The sequence below is a fragment of the Bos indicus x Bos taurus genome, chromosome 29 (assembly GCF_003369695.1).
Source record: "Bos indicus x Bos taurus breed Angus x Brahman F1 hybrid chromosome 29, Bos_hybrid_MaternalHap_v2.0, whole genome shotgun sequence".
NCBI lineage: Eukaryota > Metazoa > Chordata > Mammalia > Artiodactyla > Bovidae > Bos > Bos indicus x Bos taurus.
In genome coordinates, this window is record NC_040104.1 from 7,349,070 (window position 1) to 7,368,992 (window position 19,923).

At 62.5% G+C, this 19,923-nt stretch overlaps 1 protein-coding gene and 1 non-coding gene across 2 annotated transcripts; one reads left to right on the top strand and one right to left on the bottom strand.

The window, feature by feature from the left end:
• Positions 1-389: 389 nt before the first annotated feature.
• On the bottom strand, positions 390-19,795 carry PCNX3 (pecanex 3). Its single transcript, XM_027531834.1, is given in 36 exon segments — positions 390-1,037; positions 1,116-1,414; positions 1,499-1,632; positions 2,080-2,354; positions 2,434-2,664; positions 2,759-2,906; positions 3,204-3,307; positions 3,475-3,705; positions 5,802-6,055; positions 6,699-6,914; positions 7,014-7,072; positions 7,447-7,576; positions 7,731-7,839; positions 8,504-8,681; positions 9,004-9,148; positions 9,987-10,137; positions 10,288-10,380; positions 10,478-10,583; positions 10,742-10,851; positions 10,988-11,079; positions 11,448-11,510; positions 11,513-11,557; positions 11,671-11,842; positions 12,055-12,087; positions 12,355-12,508; positions 13,270-13,391; positions 14,713-14,848; positions 15,270-15,360; positions 15,571-15,749; positions 15,839-15,962; positions 16,435-17,565; positions 17,788-17,883; positions 17,984-18,023; positions 18,147-18,246; positions 18,483-18,670; positions 19,015-19,795. Coding segments are annotated over 36 exon segments (6,087 nt in total). The 5' UTR covers positions 19,168-19,795; the 3' UTR covers positions 390-842.
• Positions 3,799-3,871, top strand: TRNAE-UUC. The gene has a single exon. It is a non-coding gene; the product is annotated as a tRNA-Glu (tRNA).
• Positions 19,796-19,923: the final 128 nt, after the last annotated feature.

A 19,923-nucleotide genomic window follows, 5' to 3' on the forward strand; every position in this document is an offset into this window, starting at 1 on the left:
ATGAGTACTTGTAAGCGCTGCTCTACACACGCAGTCTCGTGTATTCTTAAAAGCCCTTAGGTGTCATCTCTTATTTACAACTGGAGAAACTGAGGCTCAGAGAAAGGCTCTGGCAAGGGTCAGACTGATAATTGCAGGAACCTGCCATTGGAGCTAGAAATCTTTGAACGTTTTGGCATGAGAAACAGAACTGCACACTTAAGGTCAAAGTTTAAAAAGGGAACAGGCTTGTGGCAACGAGGATCCAGTCCTACTTGAGTCCCACCCTGGTCTAACCTTGACCTCAGAGCCCAGCCCCACATCCTTCATCCCTCTCTGCTCATCTACCCTGACTTGACCACCTGCTCCACCCTCCACCCGAACACCCCCAGATAGAAGAAACTACCAACCAAAATCAAAAATAGTGTTATTAATTCTGGTGTCTCCGAAGCACGAAAAAAAAAAAAAAGAAAAAAAGAAAAAGAACCCCACCTTTCCCACATTTCAGCCCCAAGTCCAAGGCCAAAGGGCCACCCCAGCAGGCGGTGCAGGCCGAGGGGCCAAGTCAGTCCTGGCCATGGGCTTGAAGCGGGACCAGCCCATGGGTTTGGCTCTTAGGGCCCGACTGGGATGCTGCCTGCCTCAGTTTGGGGAGCCCAGGCCGTGGATTAGGGATGAGAGATCAGGGGTCAAGGTCAGAGGTCTGGGCTATTCAGTTCCAGTGCTCTGGCTAAGGCAGCCAGAGGTCAGGGTTCACATGTGGAAGCCAAAGCCACTTGGTTCTGTGGTCCAGCAGAAAGGGCCAGAGGCCAGGGGTCCAAGTTCCCAAATACAGGACTGAGGCCCAGAGGGCGCCAGGCCACTCAGTACTGGTGCTCCAGCAGGGGCTGAGCTGCCGGGCTCTCTCGCTCCTCTGCAGGGGCAGGCCAGTCGCCCAGGGCCCCGGTGGGCGTGCCAGTCTCAGGAGCACTGCTGTCCAAGCAAGGAATGTCCTGCACTGTTCTGGGGGGTGAGGCTTCAGTGCTGATGTCCGGGCTGAGGCTGAGGTCTAGAGGCGCCTGAGGGAAGGGAGACAGGTTGGCGGTGGGAGAGCAGACCTGAGCTGCCCAGACCTGACCCCGCTGGAAGAACCTTACCTGAGATTTGGGGGTGCTTCCTTTAGGGCTCCCTGAGGCTGGCTCCCCGTCGGATCCCCCTAGTCCCTTCCGACCCCCCAGGCTCCACTTCCCACTGGGACCCTCAGAACTTAGGAGACCAGGGCCAGGGGGCCTTGAGGGCCTGGGACCCTCAGGGAGAGCCGGTGAAGCGGGGGATGGTCCAGGGAGCCGAGGGGGTGGCCACTGCAGGAGAGGAGGGGGGCGCCCATCACCAGAGCCGCTCAGGGAGGGCCTTGGGCCCCAGGCAGGGCCTGGTGGGGGGGGCTGGTCCCCAGCGCCTGTGGGAGACAGATAACAGGGCAGACTTCAGTCACTAGGCTGCCCTTCCCACTCATGGGCTTAACTGGGCCTTGCCCACTCACCTGCTGTGTTCTCAGGTGTGGGTTGTGCCAAGGGGGGGTTATTGCTGAGGGAGGTCAAGCCCCCGCCTCCGCCACAGTCCGAGTCATCCACGTTCCCGCCGCTATTGCAGCCGGCACCACAGCCCTTGTGAAGCCTGGGAGAGGGGAAATGGAGACGACGTTGGTGGGGGGAGGAGGGTGCAATGCCCTCACAAGCACAAGTCCCCAACCCAAGGCACCTAACATCTCAGATCCTAGTCCTATTTCTAAAAGATTCTGCCATCTACTTTACAGGCTGTTTTTTTTTTTTAAGGTTACATTGTGAGGCATGTGGGATCTTAGTACCTTGCGGTGGAAACATGGTCTTACCCACTGGACAACTAAGGAAGCCCCTATAGTTTTTAAAGGTGGCATTATCGATGGTGCTTCAGGCTAAAGGCCACCTTCAGCTCTGGCTGAGAGGGCGGGGTGTGCAGTTGGGTCAGCTTGGGGTTCACCCCTGGCTCCAACGCTTCCTCAGTCAGACCCCGGAGGGCACCACTTCCTCTCTGTGAACCTCTGCTTCCTCCCCCGTGACCCCGGAGGCGGGGGTCAGAGCTCACCTCTCCCAGCTGCGCAGAAGCCAGCGGGCGATGGCGCCCAGGCTGACGGGGCCGCCCCACAGAGCCCGCAGCTGAGGGTGGCTGCCGGCCAGCGAGGTGGTGAGGGGAGACACGTAGATGGGGTAGCCCAGTGGCTGGTCGCAGGAGGAGTTGATCATGTTGCGGAGCGCCTGCTTGGCGTTCTGGATGCTACCGCGCTCGGGGTTGCGGTTGCGCAGGAACACCAGCTCCTGCTGCTGCCCGGCCCAGAGGCCGCGCACACACTCGCGGTTCACCTGCGGGGGCCACACATGTGGGAGGGGGTCAGGAGGCCGCGGCGGGAAGCGGGCAGGAGGGGTGAGCGGCAGGCCCCACCTTGATGACGCGGAAGCTGAGATGGCGCCGGTTGAGCATGATGATCTTGTACTCGTCCGAGGCGTCGTCCAGGACGTGGCGCAGCGCCAGCAGCGAGGGTGTGTTGCTGAGGATGGCACTGCGCCAGGCCGGGTCGCCCTCGTGCGAGATGACCAGCCGCTCCTCGTTGGCCGCAATGGCGTCATACAAGGCGGCTGGCTCCTCATACTCGTCTGGGGATGTGAAGTGGTCCTGCGGGGAGAACGGGAGGGCCGAGGTGGGCTGCCCTTGCCCTGGGCGGCAAGTTCACTGCCTGTCCGCCCTGCCTGGGCACACCTCTGCCTACCTGGTGAAGCTTGAGGGCCATGCGAACCCCGGGCGCCACCACGCGGTGAAGCAAGTCCATGTCGGCAAAGACCCACTCATCCCGCGGGGACGTGATCCTGAAGTCCCCCTTAAACAGGGCGTGCAGGCCGTAGAGGAAGGGCTCCAGGCTGGAGAGGAGGAGGGGGTGAATGCACCGGGCGCGCTGGGCTCCTCAGCGCTGGCTCTGTGTGTAGGGGTCAGAGGGCAGCCTGCTCTTCACGCTGGGCCTGTTTCCCCATCTTGACAAGGAGGTCAGTCCCTGCCCATGTCCCTCACAGGGTGAAGGTGAGGGGCAGGCAAGGTCCCATGGGGAGAGGAGCCGCACTAAAGGAAGGACTGATGTGGCCTTGGGGGCTGCAGCCAGAGGCCCAGAGCTTGTCAGGAGGTAGAGGAGGGGAGGGCCACAGGCCTGGCTGGGCACTCACCTGGCAGACATGCTGTGCGAGGCGGTCCCCAGGGCCCGGCGGCCCAGCACACACAGGCCAAAACACAGCGTGACGAGCGGCGAGTTCCAGTCCTGGTCCACAGGCTGCGGCACAAGGACCCCCGTCCCCAGAGCCCAGCTCAGACCTGGCACAGGGAACCTGGGGCAGGGACTGGGGCCCAGGCCAAGGGAGGCTGAGGGTGAGAAGAACCCGCACGGGGAGAGGGGAGGCCGAGGGGGAGAGGGCAGCCCCAGGGTGCTGGTGGCCGGACCTGACTGCGCCGGGAGGCACAGTACTGGATCCACTCCAGGTGCACGGCGCAGAAGGAGGGCAGCGAGAGGCCGGACAGGCGAAGGTCATAGTCCTCATCCACGCTCAGAGAGAAGGTGGGGTCGGAGTCAGCATAGCCAGGTGCCCGCACAGGACGCAGGGCCGTCGCAATGCCTTCGTGGCTCAGCCAGGCCTCCAGCTTTGGAGAGCGGCTCACGTAGTAGATGATACTCTGTGAGGAGAGGGCAGGGGTCACTGGGGGCGCGCCCTCACCCTGGCCACTAGGAGAGAGAGCGTCAGGGTACAGAGACTTCTCCCCGTGAGTTCCCTGGTGGTCTAGTGGTTAGGACTCTGCACTTTCACTGCAGAGGTCCTGGGTTCGATCTCTGGTTGGGGAACTAAGATCTCTCAAGCTATGTGGCCTAACCAAAAAAAAAAAGAAGCTTCTGCCTTAGATTGCGCTGAAGTCAGCTTCCCAGGACACCCATCCCCTCTCCCATTTCAGCTCCCTGAAGCCACACAGGCCTGTCTGCTCCTTCTCTCAGTCAGGGAAGAGGAAGGGGAAGGGGAAAGCTGACAGGAAGCACCCCTCCTTACGGAGCATCCACTAGAGAGTGCTGCCTGTGGCAGGTGCTCAGGTCACGGGTCCTTCAAGATAGCATGAGTGTGATCACAGGACTTCCCCTCAAAAAAAAGAGGCACAGCATCTGTACCCAAGCCAGGGGCTCCTCGACCCCTTAAGAGAATCTGCTGGGGACTTCAGTGGTTAAGACTCCGCCTTGCAGTACAGGGGACGTGGGTTCCATCTTTGGCTGGGGAACTAAGATCCCACACGCCGCAGGGCAAGTAAGCCCACGTGCCACAACTTCTGAGCCCGTGTACAGCCAGAGAAGCTGCATGCCACGACGAGGGTCCCTCGAGCCGCAACTAAGACCTGACTCGGCCAAGAAAGTAATAAAATACGTATTTAAAAATGAGAGATTCTGCTGGTTTCTAAGCAGGGGCGTGGGTGAATGGAGAAGAGCCTTTGGACAGTATGCGGCTGGTACAGACACGATGGATGGGCGGTCTGAGGCCGACAGTTGGCAGCCAGTCAGGTTGCTGCCCTGGATGGAGCCAACGCACGGTGGCCTTCTGCCTGGGGGAGGGATGGGGAACCCAGAGCTGCAGAGGCTGGTCCAGCTGGCTATGAACAGGGGCCTCTCGGCAACAGGAGCCCAGCAGCATGGTAGGACGTGGGGCCAAGAGCCTGGGCAAAGTGGCCACGGTATAAGCCCTCCTAGGAGCGAGTGCGGGCACGGGGCATCTGAGAAGGCAGTTGCTCTGACAAGTGACGCAGAGGGGCCACCCACTGGCAGCAAGGGTCAGCTGGGGGACACAGGACCGTCCAAGAGAGAACCTCAGGGGAGCAGGCTCCGTGGACTCCAACAAGCCGCCCACCCCTTCTGGGCCCACGACACGCCGCAGGGCAGATGCTGAGAGAGCATGAGGGGACCTGATTGTGACCCCTAGTCACTCCACTCCTGTAGTGCCCTCCTCATTCCTGCCACCTCACAGAACTGCAAGAATCTCTATTTCTCAAAAAGCTAAACAAAGGCAAAGAAAGCGACATGGCAGGAGTCCCAGAACCCAGCCCAGGGCTCCCTTGGGACCCCACACTGTGCCTCCTCAACCGCCTGCCCCACAACAGGTCTTGACCCCTCAGGCCTGGCTTGGAGGGCCCAGGTTAAGACAGGGAGGCCCAGCCCGGGCCTAGCCTAGCTCCGGCACTTCCTCCTGATGCTGGGGCCTCAGGCAAAGCACTTTCCACATCTAAGGCAGCAGCATGTCTCCTGCAAGGTGTGGTGGGCTTCTCCCAGCTCAGGAGAGGTGCCTGGCAGAGCCCACCCCTTGCTACGCACCGCTGCTTGGCAGCTGCTCCTAAAACTGTGTTAAGACCGCCACAGTTAGTGTTACTGTCTCTGTGTGCTGGTGGGGCAGGGCTGGTGGTCTGGAAGGTGGTCGTCAGCAATGCCCCTCCCAGGACCGAAGCCCAGAGAGAGGATCTGTGTAGGTGCTGCGCACTGGCCCCCAGTACTCACCACCCCACGGGAGCCTCCAAGAGGCAGTGACAGAGGGCCCCCACCCTAGGCCCCCAATGGGCAGAGTCACGGGGCCTCAGAGACCCGCTATCTGGCAGTGACTCTTTGGAAGATGCTTCCACTCTTTGAGGCCCCAGCTTCCCTTGGGCAGAGCAGGCTCCTGGAGACTCAGAAGGTGGCCTTCGGGAAGCTCCTGCCCAGCGAGCCCTGAGTGTGGGGCCCCGGCCACCCGGCCCCACCCTCCTACCCTGACGTAGTAGGTGACGAGGATCTTTCGGAGGTCGAACACCTGCAGCATGGACGCGGCGTTGTTATCGCTGATGCTGTAGCCCTCCAGCACGTACTTGCTGGCCGTCACCTCCCAGGCCAGCCAGCGCTGCCCGAAGGCCGCATTGAAGGACAGGACCCGCGGCAGGTGGCCTGGCTCACAGCAGCAGCAGCCCTCGTCCTCCTCCACGCCCTCAGTGATGGCCTCCACCTCCCGCTGCTGGCAGTATGTACCTGCGGAGACGGGGGGCCAGTCAGGGGACACGAGCCCATCCCCGCCTGCCTCCTCCCCAGAGTGCCCAGGCCCCTCCCCTGGAGGTGACGGGAGCCACCGTCACTTAGTGAACGGATGAACAAACGAGCCCCTTTCTCCTCCTAACTCCCAGTGGCCGTGGTGGGGTGGGACTGGGGTGGCGGTGACGGGACGGACAGGGCCAGATCCCTCACTTATAGACGCAAAGACTGAAGCTCGGGCTCGTGCTGCTCTGAGCTGTGCTTCGAGCCTCTCTGCACTCGGGGCCTCTTCTGAAGCTGGAACCTGCCAGGTGCATCCTTCCTGAGGGCCAGGAGCTGGCTCACTCCCCAGGGCTTATGCGTGGGCCCCAACCTGGGCCAGGCCTGAGTCCACAGAGCAGGCCAGCAGGAGCCCCAGGCCGGAGCTTCCACCAGAGCAGCCTGTTCACTACAGACCTGCCACAGTCAGGGCAGGGACGGGGCCGGGCCAAAGAAAGCCTGCCGCCTCAATGCTCAGACTAGGAATCCCAGGCCGTGGGGCCCGTGGCGGAGAGGGCCTTGCTCAAGGGCCCCAGCAAACTGGGGTAGAGCAGGGTTAGGGTCCGGGCCTCACACACGGACAAAGGTGGCGCCCTCGGCTCACCCCGGAACTCGAGGCCACGCAGCTGGAAGGTGACGAGGCCGTTGCCAACCTCGATGAGGTGGACCAGGGCGTTGAGGTAGTCAGAGGCCAGGACGAAGCAGTCACCGGGGCCGTAGTTGCCCCAGCGGCCCAGCACCAGGTCCCCACACAGTGTGTGCTGCAGTGAGCGGGTCAAGTGCTCGTAGAAGATCGAGTTGAGGTTGTTGTCATCAGCGCCTGGGACCCAGGATGGACGGACAGATGGACATGACAAGTGAGCAAGGCTCCCTCCCCAGGGCGGCCCTGCACCAAAGCCCCCGATGGCTGGGTACACACCAGGGTTCCGGTCCAGCTGAGTGACCAGGCGGGTGTTGGAATGATCCACGCGTTTAGTGCTGTTCAGAGACAGGGCGACACACAGGTGGCCAAGAGGGCAAGGCTCAGGTGACAGTTCCCGCCACCCTCCACCACGCCCCTCTGGGCTTGCACCCCGCTCCATGACAGGGGGAGGTTAAGGTTCACGGACGTGAGGGGACTCCCCCAGGGGCACCACACAGCCAGGAAGCCCAGGGTGTGAGCCCCAGGCCTCGGTCTGGCTCAAGCTGTGTTCCTGTGGATCAGCCACCTCAGTGAAGCCCACGGTGCTGTTCCCCACAGCCCAGCCTCCAATCTCCATCTGATCTCCCGGCAACCTGCCCCGTTCCACCCGCTCCCCACCAGTCCCCCTCAGGGTCCCACAGGGCATCCGCCTCCGGCCCAGGAGACTCACTTGTAGTCACGCTCCCAGAACTTGAGGGGCCGGGCGTAGGACATGATGAAGACGGCGCTGCCCAGCAGTGGGTTGAGAGGCGTGGAAAAGAGTGCCGAGAGCAGGGCCTGAACGAACAGCATGGCCGAGTCTGGGCGCGAGTCAAGGAGGTGGTGGGCACGCAGGACCCTCCCCAGCCTCCCTCATGACCCTTCCACCCCTGCCAGCCCGCCTGGAGCCCCCCCATCCGGGCGACAGCCCTCCCTGCACACTCCCACCCGGGCTGCAAGCGGCAGGCTGGGTACGTGGCACGGCAAACGGCTGGGCAAAAGCGTGGAAAGCTGAGCCCCAGGTGATCTGCCAGGGCGCGATGTAGGTCAGCACGAAACGCAACTTGTACAGCAGGTCCCACAGCTGCAGGGGTGGAGAGGGGAGAAGGTGAGAGATACACGGACTGCTCACAGAGAAGGGGGCCCACCAAGTGCCCACTCAGACCCCTGGGACTTCCGACACCATTAGCAACCCCAGACAAAGCACCCAAGGGGACATTAGCTATTTAATTCATATGATCGTCCTGGGAGCCTCCTATCACTGTCCCACTTCCCAGATGGGAAAACTGAGGTTCAGACGAGGTAGAACAGATACATGATTTGCTCAGGTTATGCCACTCTTGGTGATGCAGCTGTGATACCAAAAGTTAAGAGACAGTCACAGGCCCTGCCGTCAGAGGGGGACACAGTCTTGATCTCCACCATCCTGGGCCAGGCCAGAAATCAGACCAGAATGCTCACGGGAGTGAGATGAAAGCTCAGGCCTGTGCCAGGGTCCCCCGTGGGCACCACTGCGGGCCTCCAGTACAGAGCCAGGGAACAGGCCTTTGTTCAAGTCCCAGCTGACCACCAGCTCTCCAGGAAACCTGAGGCAAATCACTTATGCTCTCTAAACCTCAGCCTGCTCACTGCCCTACGAGGAGCCACTGCCAAGGCCCTCAGAGGGGATACCACGGGACTGGGGTGGGTCTCCCGCACCAAGGCAGGAGAGGCCTGCCCCCAGGGCTGCAGTGTGACCCCCAGCTCACCTTGCTGCAGAGCAGGGACATGAGGAAGTAGTCGAGCAGGAAGCCCTGGGAGAGGCGCGGGTAGTCGAAGTGAAAGAGCAAGACGGTGAACGCCAAGGTCAGGTACTGCTGGGGCGGGCAGCAGAAAGCCGAGCGCAGCAGCTTCAGCCCAGCCACGGTCATGAGCAGCGCCCGGCAGCTGTGGGCAAGAGGCAGGCTTTAAGGGCCAGGCGGTGAGGGTGGGGCCCACCCCTTGCAGGCCCCAGCCTGGGCTCTGCTGGGCGGGGCCCAGCTCTTCTGGGCCAGCGACCTTCATCTCTGCTCCCTGAAGAGGTCACTAACCCCCTCAACTTCAGGCGTACTGGAGGGACATGTCTGCTCCTGAGAAGGCAGGTGCTTCACTGGAAAGGGTGTCAGGAGCTGGGGGCCTACTTAAGCTTGCTGGCCAAGGGGACTCAGTTTCCCCCTGGGTTACTCAGGCAGGTAGGTGGTGGGATGACCAGGGGGCTGGCGGTCCTCACTAGAGGCAGAACTTGTCTGGGTGGCTGACGACCGTGTGAGCGTCCACCGTGAGGGCGTTGAGCACCACGGCCGGGTAGATGAGGTACTTCTCCACGCACTGCAGGCCGGCATACAGCTTCTCAAACCACATCACCTGGGCAGCACCTGCAACCACGGGCAAGGAGGTGGGCCTGCTGCTGAGCTCTGGGCCCTCCACATCTCCTCCTGCTGCTGCAAAGGGGGCAGGCGTGCTCTCCACGGGAAGCTGGCAGGAGGGCAGAGCCCAGGATGTGGGGGTGTGCAATTCTGGGCCCCTAGAATTTCTGAGCAGCTGGGGGTGTTGATCTTCAGCAAATCAAATGAGGGCGATGAGGCCCAGGCAGGGCGTGTTGGGGGCTCAGGGCAGGTGCTCTGCCCATTCGGCTGTCTGAAATAAAGGGTGATGACAACACCCCTGGTGTCCACCAGAGTCAGGACAGGTTGGGTGAGGCCCAAGTTCACAGTGACCCTCAGTCACGGGGACCTTTGGACCGGGCCCATCACTGGCTCAAGGTGACGTAGCCACATGGAGACGCTGGCCCAGTGAACAAGATCCTTCACTGTCTAAGAAAAACAAGCGCACAGACCTTCGCACCACAGATGCAGGGATTTAAATACAAACTCCAAGGAATCTGTGTTGCACAATTCAGTGTGCACTACACTGACCTAGTTCACTAAGAACCAGTCTGTATCTCTCAACAACACCTCCTGGAGTTCTACTTCTATCTCGTCAGGGTCCACAAGGCAGGCAGGGAAAGGGCAGAGCAGGCAGGGCGAGAGTGAGGCAGGGGCTGAGGGTGGCACAGGAGAGGGTACAGAGGGCAGTGAAGGGGCCGGAGGGCCCATGCCATCGCAGACAGGGCGGTGTGGACAGAGGCTGCCCCCTGCTGGCACCCTAAGCTGAGAGGTCCGAGCTCGTAAAGGCAGGTCGGTGGAGGGCCCCAGACTGGCCGGAGGCACTCACCTCGCACTTCGTACTGGCTGTACTCCAGCGGCTTCAGCACGGGCTGCGACAGGCAGAACCAGGGCAGCTGCTTGCGGAGCTGAGGCAGCAGGTAATGTGTGAAGAAGCCTACGGCCCCCGCCAGCGCGTACAACACAAAACCTAGCACGGACTGCAAGGAGGAGGGGAGGCTCAGCCACGGGCTGCCCGGCGCACAGCGACCAGGGCCCGAGAAGGATGTGAGGCCACGGCCGCCCGGCCCTCGGGGCATGTGCGCTCTGGCAAAGACCTGGGCGAAAGGACTGGCCTGTGCCCCACGAACCTTCAGAGCAATGAAGACGGTGCTGGCGCTGATGGCAAAGGTGAGCACGGCGATCACCACACACATCACCAGGTCGGAATGGAGAACCTCGCGCTGCAGGGTCGGGAAACACCAGTGTGGGTGCTGCTGCCACCGGCGGCTGAACACACCCTTCCCCACAAGACAGGACCCCGAGACTCCGGGCGCTTACCACTGACTGGCGCATCTTTTCTGGCAGTGGGTCTGGGGGCTCAGCACGGGCGGTCTCCAAGCTCCGCTCCTCCAGCTCAGGGAAGAGCTTGCTCCGGACCAGAGACCTGGGGGGTTGGGCCGTGAGAAGTCAGGGGCCTGGGTCTGGGAGGCTGCCCCTCCTCCCACAGGCCCTGGGGTCAGGCGGTGACAGGCACATGTGCAGACCCCGCCCCCAACCCTTGCCAGGCACAGACACACACAGACAGTCCGCGCAGGCACCCACCAGAGCACGGTGGGGTCGCTGCTCTGCCGGCTCAGGTGGTAGGACAGCGCGACCAGGAGGCCACAGAAGACGGAGAAGATGACAGGGACGTGCTGCTCCGGCCAAGGGCTCTGGAGAGGGAGCCCGCGCCAGTCAGGGCTGCGGGCACCCTCACCCGGGGCAGAGGCTACTGCGGGCGCAACTCACAGCCCCATCCCGCAGCCCCCCGCTCTGGACGCCTCCCGGCCCCTCCCAGGTCATCCCTACCTTGATGGCCCCGAGGCAGAAGCCGTAGAGCAGGGCAGCGGCCAGCAGGCTGCGGGAGAGGCTGAAGACGGCTGTCAAGGGGCTGGTGGCGGCTGCGAGGCGAGCGGAGGCAAGTAAAGCCCAGAGCCCACCCGCCAGCCCCCGCGGCACTGGCCCCGCTGCCCCTCAACTTCCAGGGGCTAACCTCCCCTGGACTCGGGGCCCGGCCCACTGTTCTCTGCTCCCCCAGCCCAGAGAGGCCTGCAGGGCCTCTTGCATTCTCAGGTTTAAACCACTTGCCTGGGGAGGAGACGGGAGGAGTGGGGAAGGGAAGGGAAGAGATGGGCTCTTAGAATCTTCCATGTAGACCAGGAAAAGCCTCAGCAAAGTGCTAGACCCACAGTCGTATACCCTCATAGCCTCACAGACCCACAGGCCTGCACGTCCTCCTTACCCAGGAGCCCCGCCCTGGGTGTCATACCTGTGCCCCCAAAGCCGTGCATGTCTATCTGCTCCAGCAGGTACATGAGGCAGGTGTTCACCTGGGCAAGAGGCCCAGGAGGAAGACGAACGGGAAGCACAAGGTGAACACTGGCAGGGAGGGGGAGCGGAGGCCTGGTCAGTCTGCCGGCTGCACCCCCGGCCCACCCGTAGGGCCTCGCTCCCCCCCACCCCCTTGCAACCTCAACCCTACCCGGCCTTACCAGTGGCCACGTCACGGGCACAAAAGAAGAAAGAGGCGGAGAACAGCGTGAGGCCATAGAGGGAGACAGGCGGGAAGGGCTGCGCGGAGCCCAGAGCGTCCAGCAGCCAGATGAGCAGACAGCAGATGCAGAAGTAGACGGGCCGGCTGTACGCGATGACCCAGTTGTGGCCCTGGGGAGGGGGCCTGTGAGGCGCCGCACCTCCCTCACTGAACGCCCTACTCGCGAACGCATGCTCACGTGCCCCGGGCCCGGCCCTGGGTCCAAGAGAGCTTGGCAGGGTCGGGGCAAAAGGACCAGGGGTCTGGGGGCAACGGGGAAGGGTGAGGGTCACAGCCCCGCCCAGGCCCGGGCCTCACGGGAGGCATGCTCCCCTGTACTCACGTGCATGGGGGAGGCGGCGTCCGGCTGCACACTCTGCAAGAGACAGGAGCTACATGGTGACGAGAGCCTCGCCCAAGGGGGTGTCAGAGGCCTGGGACCTGTTCAATTCCACTTCTGGGGCGTTGTGAGGGACCAGGGCAGGACTCCCCCTTCAACTGTCCTGAGCTTCAGTTCCTTCATTTGTTGGATGGGGGATGGTGGTGAACAGGGGACCTGAAGCATCTTATCTGTTTTCTAGCTCGACCCCCTCAAGAGGGGTCGTGGGAGGAGGGGGAGGAGACCCCGGAAGCCAGGCCTGACCTTCAGCAGGGAATACTGGCAGGAGGCGATGACCAGGCAGAACTGGAAGACCCAGATGTCCGTGAAGAAGCCCTTGAGCAGCAGCAGGTAGCCCAGGAAGGCGACGAGGCTGCTCAGGCCGACGCCGAGGATGTTCTCCAGCAGCCCGCGCGTCCTGGAGAGACCGCCGGGTCAGAGCACGCCTACCTCCTCCCGTACTGGCGGGGCAAGGGATTAGGGGGTGGGGGTGTGGGGGACAGGACCCAGCCACAAAGACCCACATCCGGGGTGGCGCCCATGCCAGCCATCATCTTGAGTATCTGGAGCTATAACCTTGGGCAGGGCCAGGCTGCACCTGCTCCAGGAAGCCAGCCCACCGCTACCCTGCACCCAACCCCAGGCTCTGTCCCCTCTAGACCCGGAGACCTCAGGGGCCACCACCCTGGGATCTGGCCGATCTGCCTCCCGCTTCCCCAAAGCACCGCTCTCAGTGCCGGGAGAAATCCAGAGCGCAGGAAGCCACCCAGACAACAAACGTCACCTGACCTCTCTGTCTTTCTGGGCCTCAGTTTCCTCCCAGAAAAAACGGAGAGCTGAGACAGATGATTTGCTGGCTTTTTAGGCTATACAGGATTCAATTTAATTGAATCTAACACAGAAGCAAATAAAAAAAATAGAAACACAACACGAAGAAGCCATGTCTCCCTCCAGCAAAATTTTGAGAGAAAAATGACCAGAGCACCCCCAACTAGGCCAACCATTTGCCCCTAGAAGAACCTGAAGCAATCCCACTGCAAATTCCAGCCCTCCACGCACCCGCAGTGACCCAGCGGTTAGGCTCTCTGTGGCCATGACGGCCTCCACACGTTCCCAGAGTCTGGAAGCCCTGGGGCCAGGAATGACAGAGGCCTGGGAGCCGAGGGGCTGAGTGCTCACCGGTCCAGCAGCGCCAGCAGGGCGAGCCGCTCATAGCGCACAGAGGTCCAGCGGCCAGGAAGAAGCCAGTACTTGTAACTGTGCTGGGCCCGGGGTGGCGCCTCCTCCATCAGCGTCTGCTCCTGGGATTCGTGCAGGGAGTCCTGGTCCAGTAGGTCAAACTGCGGTCCCCACGGCCGCGGCCATCAGCCCCGCCCTCCCACCACAGTGGTCCACGCCACCCCCTGGCACACACTGGCCATCAGCCCCATCCCCCACCACCGCGGTCCACGCCACCCCCGGCACACATTGGCCATTAGCTCTGATCCACTCCCGTCCATGCCACCCCCGGCACACACGAGCTGGTCTATACAGAAAGTCCCTACCATCTAGCAGCCCCACAGCCTGCCCTGACCCTCCACCCCAGGGCCTGCTCCTTTCTCCAGCTTCCCAAGATATGGCTCAACGGCTGCGGGAGCTGCCAAGGGCCAGGGTTACCAGCTCCTGTGTCTGTCTTCACCACTCAGGAGACATCTCTGGCCCCTTTCTGGGGTCAGCGAAATCCACCTTACCATTCGGGAGCCAGTAAAAATGCCACCCTTTGCCCAGATGTGGCCATCAGGGTCACTTTGACCACTCTACCCTGGAGCACAAGGAGGCCTGGCCCTGAGGGCAGGCCTGGGTGCCAATGCCACTGCTGTGAGGCCCTGGGCTGCCTACTTAACCTCTCTGGGCTTGTGGGTCTTTAAGTCAACAAGTGTTTACGGGACGCATTCATGAGCCTGTCCTGTGCCAGACTCCAGGGACACAAGGAGAGCCACCACAGCACAGCCTCTGCCTCTGGAGGAGCCCTCGCCCATGTGAGGACCGCACTGCTCTCCCACGGGACGGGGAAGGAGAACAAGCACGTAGGGAAGGGGCACGCACGGCTTCTGGGTGCTGCCCTTGGTCTCTCAGTGGCCCTGGCTGCGTGGGCACTACTCTCATGATTGTTCTTTAAGCTCTGAATCTGTGCCTTACACAATCCTAGTGTTTTTGTCACTTCCTGACCGATTACATAAGTTGTTGTCCACACCAGGACACTTTCAGGAACAAGAAGAGGTGCTCTTACTAACCCTACTGAAACAGACAAGCTCGACCAGCATGCCTCAAGCGACCCGTCGCCACTGTCCAGTGATCTCAGCTGTCCCCTTCGCGGGTGCCACTGCACCCTCCCCACTAACTGCGGACCCTGCCAGGGTAACGAAGCTACTCCAGACAAGCTTACTGAGTAAATAAATAAGCAACTTGAGTCCTTCATGTTCTGTGCACCCTGTGCTGGCCATCAAAGGTCAGGACAGCCACCTTAGGGCCCCTGGAGCCCTCACTCGGAACCACCTGGCCCTCCTGGGGCCCGCGCAAGCGCTTGGTGCTCTGCATCCCCCACCCCTTCCTGCAGGTCCTTCCCCAATGCTGGCTTCTCACCTCCGGGATCTCCAGGGGCACTCGGCGCACCTGCATGCCCTGCAGGACGACGGGCCGCGGCTGCAGCAGGTTCAGGCCGCCGGTGGCCTCTGGGACATCGGCTGAATGGAAGCTGGAGGAATGTGAGTGGCGGTCCCTGTGGGAACAGCAGAGGTGAGGGTCGGGGCTGTGGGCGAGCCCAGGAATGAAACAGGGTTGAGGCCAAGGCCAGGCCACAACTGGGGGCCCGAGGGGGGCTACTCGAGTACCCAGAAGATGTACAGGGGTGTCAAGAGGAGACAGGTCACAGAGGGCCTCCCTCCCAGACCCTAGGCATCCAAGAAGACCCTGGAGCCTCGTGCTTGGAAGTCCCGTGGAGCCAGGGAACCAAGGGATCCCTGCAGGCTTGCCCCTCTCCCCTCCATGCCCCTCGCTGCCGCGCACCCTCCTCTCCTCCTGGAGGTCTGAGCTACCTCCTGGAGGTCTTTGCTCCTGCCCAAAGAAGGAAGGGATAAAACCCCCCAGAAATGACAGCCCACTAGCCACAGGGCTGGGAGAGCCTGAGCTTGGAGACTCACCAGGCTCCATTGGCTGCCTGCTCCCCCTGCTGCCCCACGGGGTTCTCATAGCCACCTCCAGCCAGGCCAAAGGTGTAGGAACGCCGCACACCTGGAGCACAGACAGGTGTGGGACACAAGGCAGCCTGTCAGGGACAGGAGCACCGAGGCCCAACCCACCTGAGAAAAACCCTGTGCTGGGTTCTCCAGATGGCAGCCCAGCCCCAGGGCACCAAGGGTGTAATTTCAGGGACGATGACTCTCAGTGAGGGGGGAGAGGCTGGGCCACAGGCTTGGCCACTGGACGCAGGGAGGGGCTCACCGCTCTCGTCGTAGAAGTAGTGCACAGCACCCTCGGAGGTGTCATCGAAGGTGCAGGCCTCGTGCACGTTGGCACCGGCCCGGGTGAGCAGCAGCGAGGAGGCGAAGTGCAGGGCCGAGGGCAGCGTCAGAGCCCGGGAGTGGGAGGCCGCACGGCCCCGCTGAGCCTCCTGCAGGCTGCTGGGGAGGGGGCAGCCCACGGGCTGTCAGCAGCACTCAGAGCCAGTGGGCCCCCACCCCCCAACCCCAGGCAGCCAGCTGGTGCTCACCTGGGGGGCGAGCCCATGACCGAGGCTGGGGGGGTGGGGTTGCTGCCGGCGTTGTGCCGCCTCCGGATGGCCTGTGCCCGCCTCACGTTGCTTGAGTGGTCCCGCTTGCCAGTCTCCTCGGCAGCTGTCCAAAGAGAGGTCCCCCACCGCGATTTTAAGTGACAAGAAAGTGGACAGAGCCTGGGGGCGGGTGGCAAGGAGATGCAGGTGCTCCTGTGTGGAGCTAAAGATCAGGTCTAGTCCAACCATATCCAGGCTCTGTGACCCTGCCAGGTGACCTAACCACTTGGGCCATGATTTCTAAATCTGGGAATAAGTACGTGACTTGTTCTGCTCCGCTGGTGGCCCAGGAGGACGAGCGTGGCTCGAGAGACCTCGAAGAAAAAGGACTCAAGTGCTAGCTTTAGGACTGGAGCCAGGTGCCGGAGGTCTCTGCCTTAAAGGCCTCCTCTCTGCTCAGCCCTGCTTATCTGAAGCGCCAGCAGATGACCGTCACCAGACAGCAGTGTTCACGTCCACCTGCTGTCGGAGGCTGAGCAGGCCCCCCTCCAGCTGCCCCTTGCCTCGACCCCCGCCCCTCCCCAGCCGGCACTCACCTCCCCCCAGCGCACCTTCCTCCCGCAGCTCCCCGCGCCAGCCAGGCTGGTTGGCAGCAGGTCCCCTGCGGGCCTCAGCAGCCAGCACAGTGGGCTCAGCGGCAGCCAGCTCCACCCCCGCCTGGGCCTCCAGCTCAGCCTTGGAGCCTGCCGGGGGACCCCGTAGGGCATCCCCCCCTGCCCCGTCCATGCTCAGCACGCGGGCGTGCGTTTTGGCGCTGGCAGTACTAGGCGTCCGCTGGGTCCCATAGGGCCGCTTGGGGGGCACAGCCATCCCCTCCTCAGCCCCGTGGGGGGCCCGTCGTTTTCGGGCTCCCCCAGCAGCCCCCCGAGAACTCGCGGGGGAATAGCATGAAGTGGAAGAGGAGCTGTCGGTGCTGTAGCGGCGCTGGGACCGGAGGCTGGAGGCTGGGCTCAGTTCACTGCCCTCGCTGGTGTCGTCATCCTCGAAGAAGCCCCGGCCTTCCAGCAGCGGCCGCCGAGGGGCACGGCCGGTGGCAGGGGAGTGTCTCCGCACAGGCGGCCGCCGTTTGCTGGGCCGGAGCAGCGCCAAGTCCTTGGGCCGCACAACCAGGAGAGGCTCGGCCGGGCCCGGCGGCGTCCCTGCTCCTACAACCGTGTCGAAGGAGCGCAGCGTGTCATCTGAGGGGACTCCGGCATCAGGGGAGGCGGGCAGCTCTGCCTCCGAGGGGGGGTCTGTGTCGCTGCCCTCGGGGGCTTGCCCTCCAGGGGGGCTGTCCAGGTGGGTAGAATTGGTCTTCTCACTCTTGAAGCTGCTCAACGTCTCCCTGTCAGTGCCACTGAAGCAGGAATCTGAGGAGCCAGCTTTCTGGGGTGTGGGGTCCCCTGAGCCCCGCCGGTCCAGGGGCTGGTAGCCTCCTGCTCCCCGGCGCTGTTCCCGTCGACTGCTGGTCCTCACCAGGGCCCGCTCGGGCCGGGTCAGGGTCAGGAAGCTCTTGCTAAGCTCCTGGCTGAGGCTGCCCTTCAGGAGGGGGCTCATGGGAGTGTCAGCCACACTGCCACCACTCCACGGGGCTCCATCTCCAGCCAGGGGAGAACGTTCTGAGGAGTCCGTGCTGGGGAGAGAAGGGTCCGGGGCGGCCCCTGGAGGTGTCTGGGGAAGGTCTCCAACTGTCAGAAGAGAAGAAGACACGAGACTAGAAAAAGGTGTTCTATATCAGGAGCTGATGGCTGAGAGGGTCCTACGGCCCCGAGTTCTGAAAGCCCAGGGGGGCGGGACACTGAAGTCCTATCTCAGAGAACTAAGAGAGCCCCAGGAAGCAAAGGTTAGGGTGACTCAAAGACATGGCGGCTAGATTTCTCCCCAAGCCCTTGCCAATCATGCCCACTCACTCAGCTTCTCCTGTGAGCTTAGCTTCAGCATCTCTCGATCGGCCGAGGTCACGATCACGTTGTTGCTGCCCTGCTCCCGCACCAGCTCCTTGATGTCTACAAGCACAGCCCCAAACGCATTAGCAGTACCTCAAGGCATCGATGTGCTGGGCCCCGCTCTGCACCGCCACCTCAGTTCTCAACAGCAACCACCTACCTCTGAGGGGCCCAGAGTCCTCTATCCGGGGCAGCAACTCCTGAGCAGGTAAAAGAAAAGTTTGAAGGGGCCAAGAGAGCAAAAAAGTAGGTGTAGGACATACCCACATGGGGACAGGCTCCCAGGAGAGGAGTAGGGGAGGCTGAGGGCCGGGACCACTCACCGAGACCTGGTTGAAGCCAAACACGGAATGCTGAGAGCTACAGCGCACAGGGGGCGTGGAACTCACTTTTCGAAATACGGTCATTTCCACTCCAGGATCTCTAGCAGTGCACAGAAACATCAGCTTTAAGCTAACCTTCCCTCTTCACGCAGCACCTCTCCCACCATCCCCATCACTCCTCCCTCCACGTCGATTCTCCTGACAAATCCAGAGCCAATCAAGGAATATTCAACCACTCTTGGAGGCAATGTTCCCCAAGCCCCCTCTCCATCCTCCAATGCCAAGGCCCAAGCACCAAGAACCCTCCATTTCCAGCACAGGCCCTGCCTCGCCCACCTGGGCAGATTGTTGTCCCCCTGGGCAGGCTCTTCCTCTGGTTCCCCCATGGTAGAGTTGCGCTTCTCCACAATCTCGCCCTGGTCGAACATAGCATGCAGCCGATAGTTCACAGTCTTGATGGTAGCGAAGATGACAGCCACCACAAGGCAGTACACACCAGCCACCATCAAGCTGGGGGGCAGGACCTGGAGGTGGCAGCAAGTCAGGTCCTTCCTCATAGAGCCCTGCTCCCACAAGGGGTGGACCTGCCACCGCCATCAAGGTTAGGATTCACAAGTTCACAAGAAGACTTCCTGACCCCTGCATACAACCAGTACGAAGACCCTGCCTTTACTTAACTAACTGGACAAAGATTAAGTGAGGGGCTCAAGGTCACCCTGGCCAGAAAATTCTGGCCTCTCCTCCACACACTCCGAACTCTGCTTTGAGTCCCCTTCCCACAGCCCGGAGTCCCTGTCAGTTTGCACCCCTCGGTGACATCTGCCCTCCCTTTCCCCGGCGGGAGTTACAGGTGGCGGCAGCGTCTCACCATGTACAGCAAGAAAGGGAAGGTGAGCAGGAAGATCCAGACATAGAGGTGGAAGCAGTTGGAAAAGGTGCTCTGGTGCGGGTCGAAGAACCAACCGCCGGTGAGCGAGGCCCACACCCCCTGGCGTAGGATCTGCAATACCTGCGACCCCATGGCCCCGCCGCTGCTGCGCGCGCCCTCCTCCCGGGACCCTCATGGGGGCGGCCCCTGGCCCATGCCCCGCCTGGCGCCCGAGGGCCCCGGGGCCCGGCCTCGCGCTCACGCCATGGTCTCCCCCAACTGGGGAGAGAGATCGGAGGGGCGAGGGTGCGAGCAGGGGGCGGGGCCGGCCCGGAAGTCAGCGGTGTGAGACCCAGGCGCGGGGGTGGAGCCGCATCAGAGGCGGGGTCCTGGCACCCACTCCCGCCCCAGAACTGCTCCCGAAGGCCGGGTCGGCAGGCAGGCGCGGGGCACGGGCCAGGCACCCGTCGGCGGCATCCAGAGGTGGGCGTGGGGTGGGTGCTCCGGGGATGCAGCGACGGCTCCCTCGGTTCCGGCCCGGGGAAAGCCCCGGGACCCTGAGGTCCACTTCCGGGGTCACAGGTCACTCGCTTTGGGCTCCGCGCTCGCCCCGCTTCTGCGGGAGCCGGCCCAAGGGGGAGGCCGGAAGAAGGAGCCGCGAGCCGCCAACCTGCAGTGGCGCATGCGCCCAACAAGCCAAGTTGGGACCCGGAAAAGGAAAACCTGGAGGCTTGAATGCGCAAGCGCAGGGAGGTGGTAGAGCGATAAGAAGCGGGGACCTACGGGCTTGCGCAGAGTCCGGGTCTAAGGGAAGGGACGAGCCGAAAGGCAAAACCCCTTGGGCGCATGCGCACACCTGAAAGTTGCCAGCCTAGCGGAGACGACTGGGCGGAACCCAAGGGATAGTTG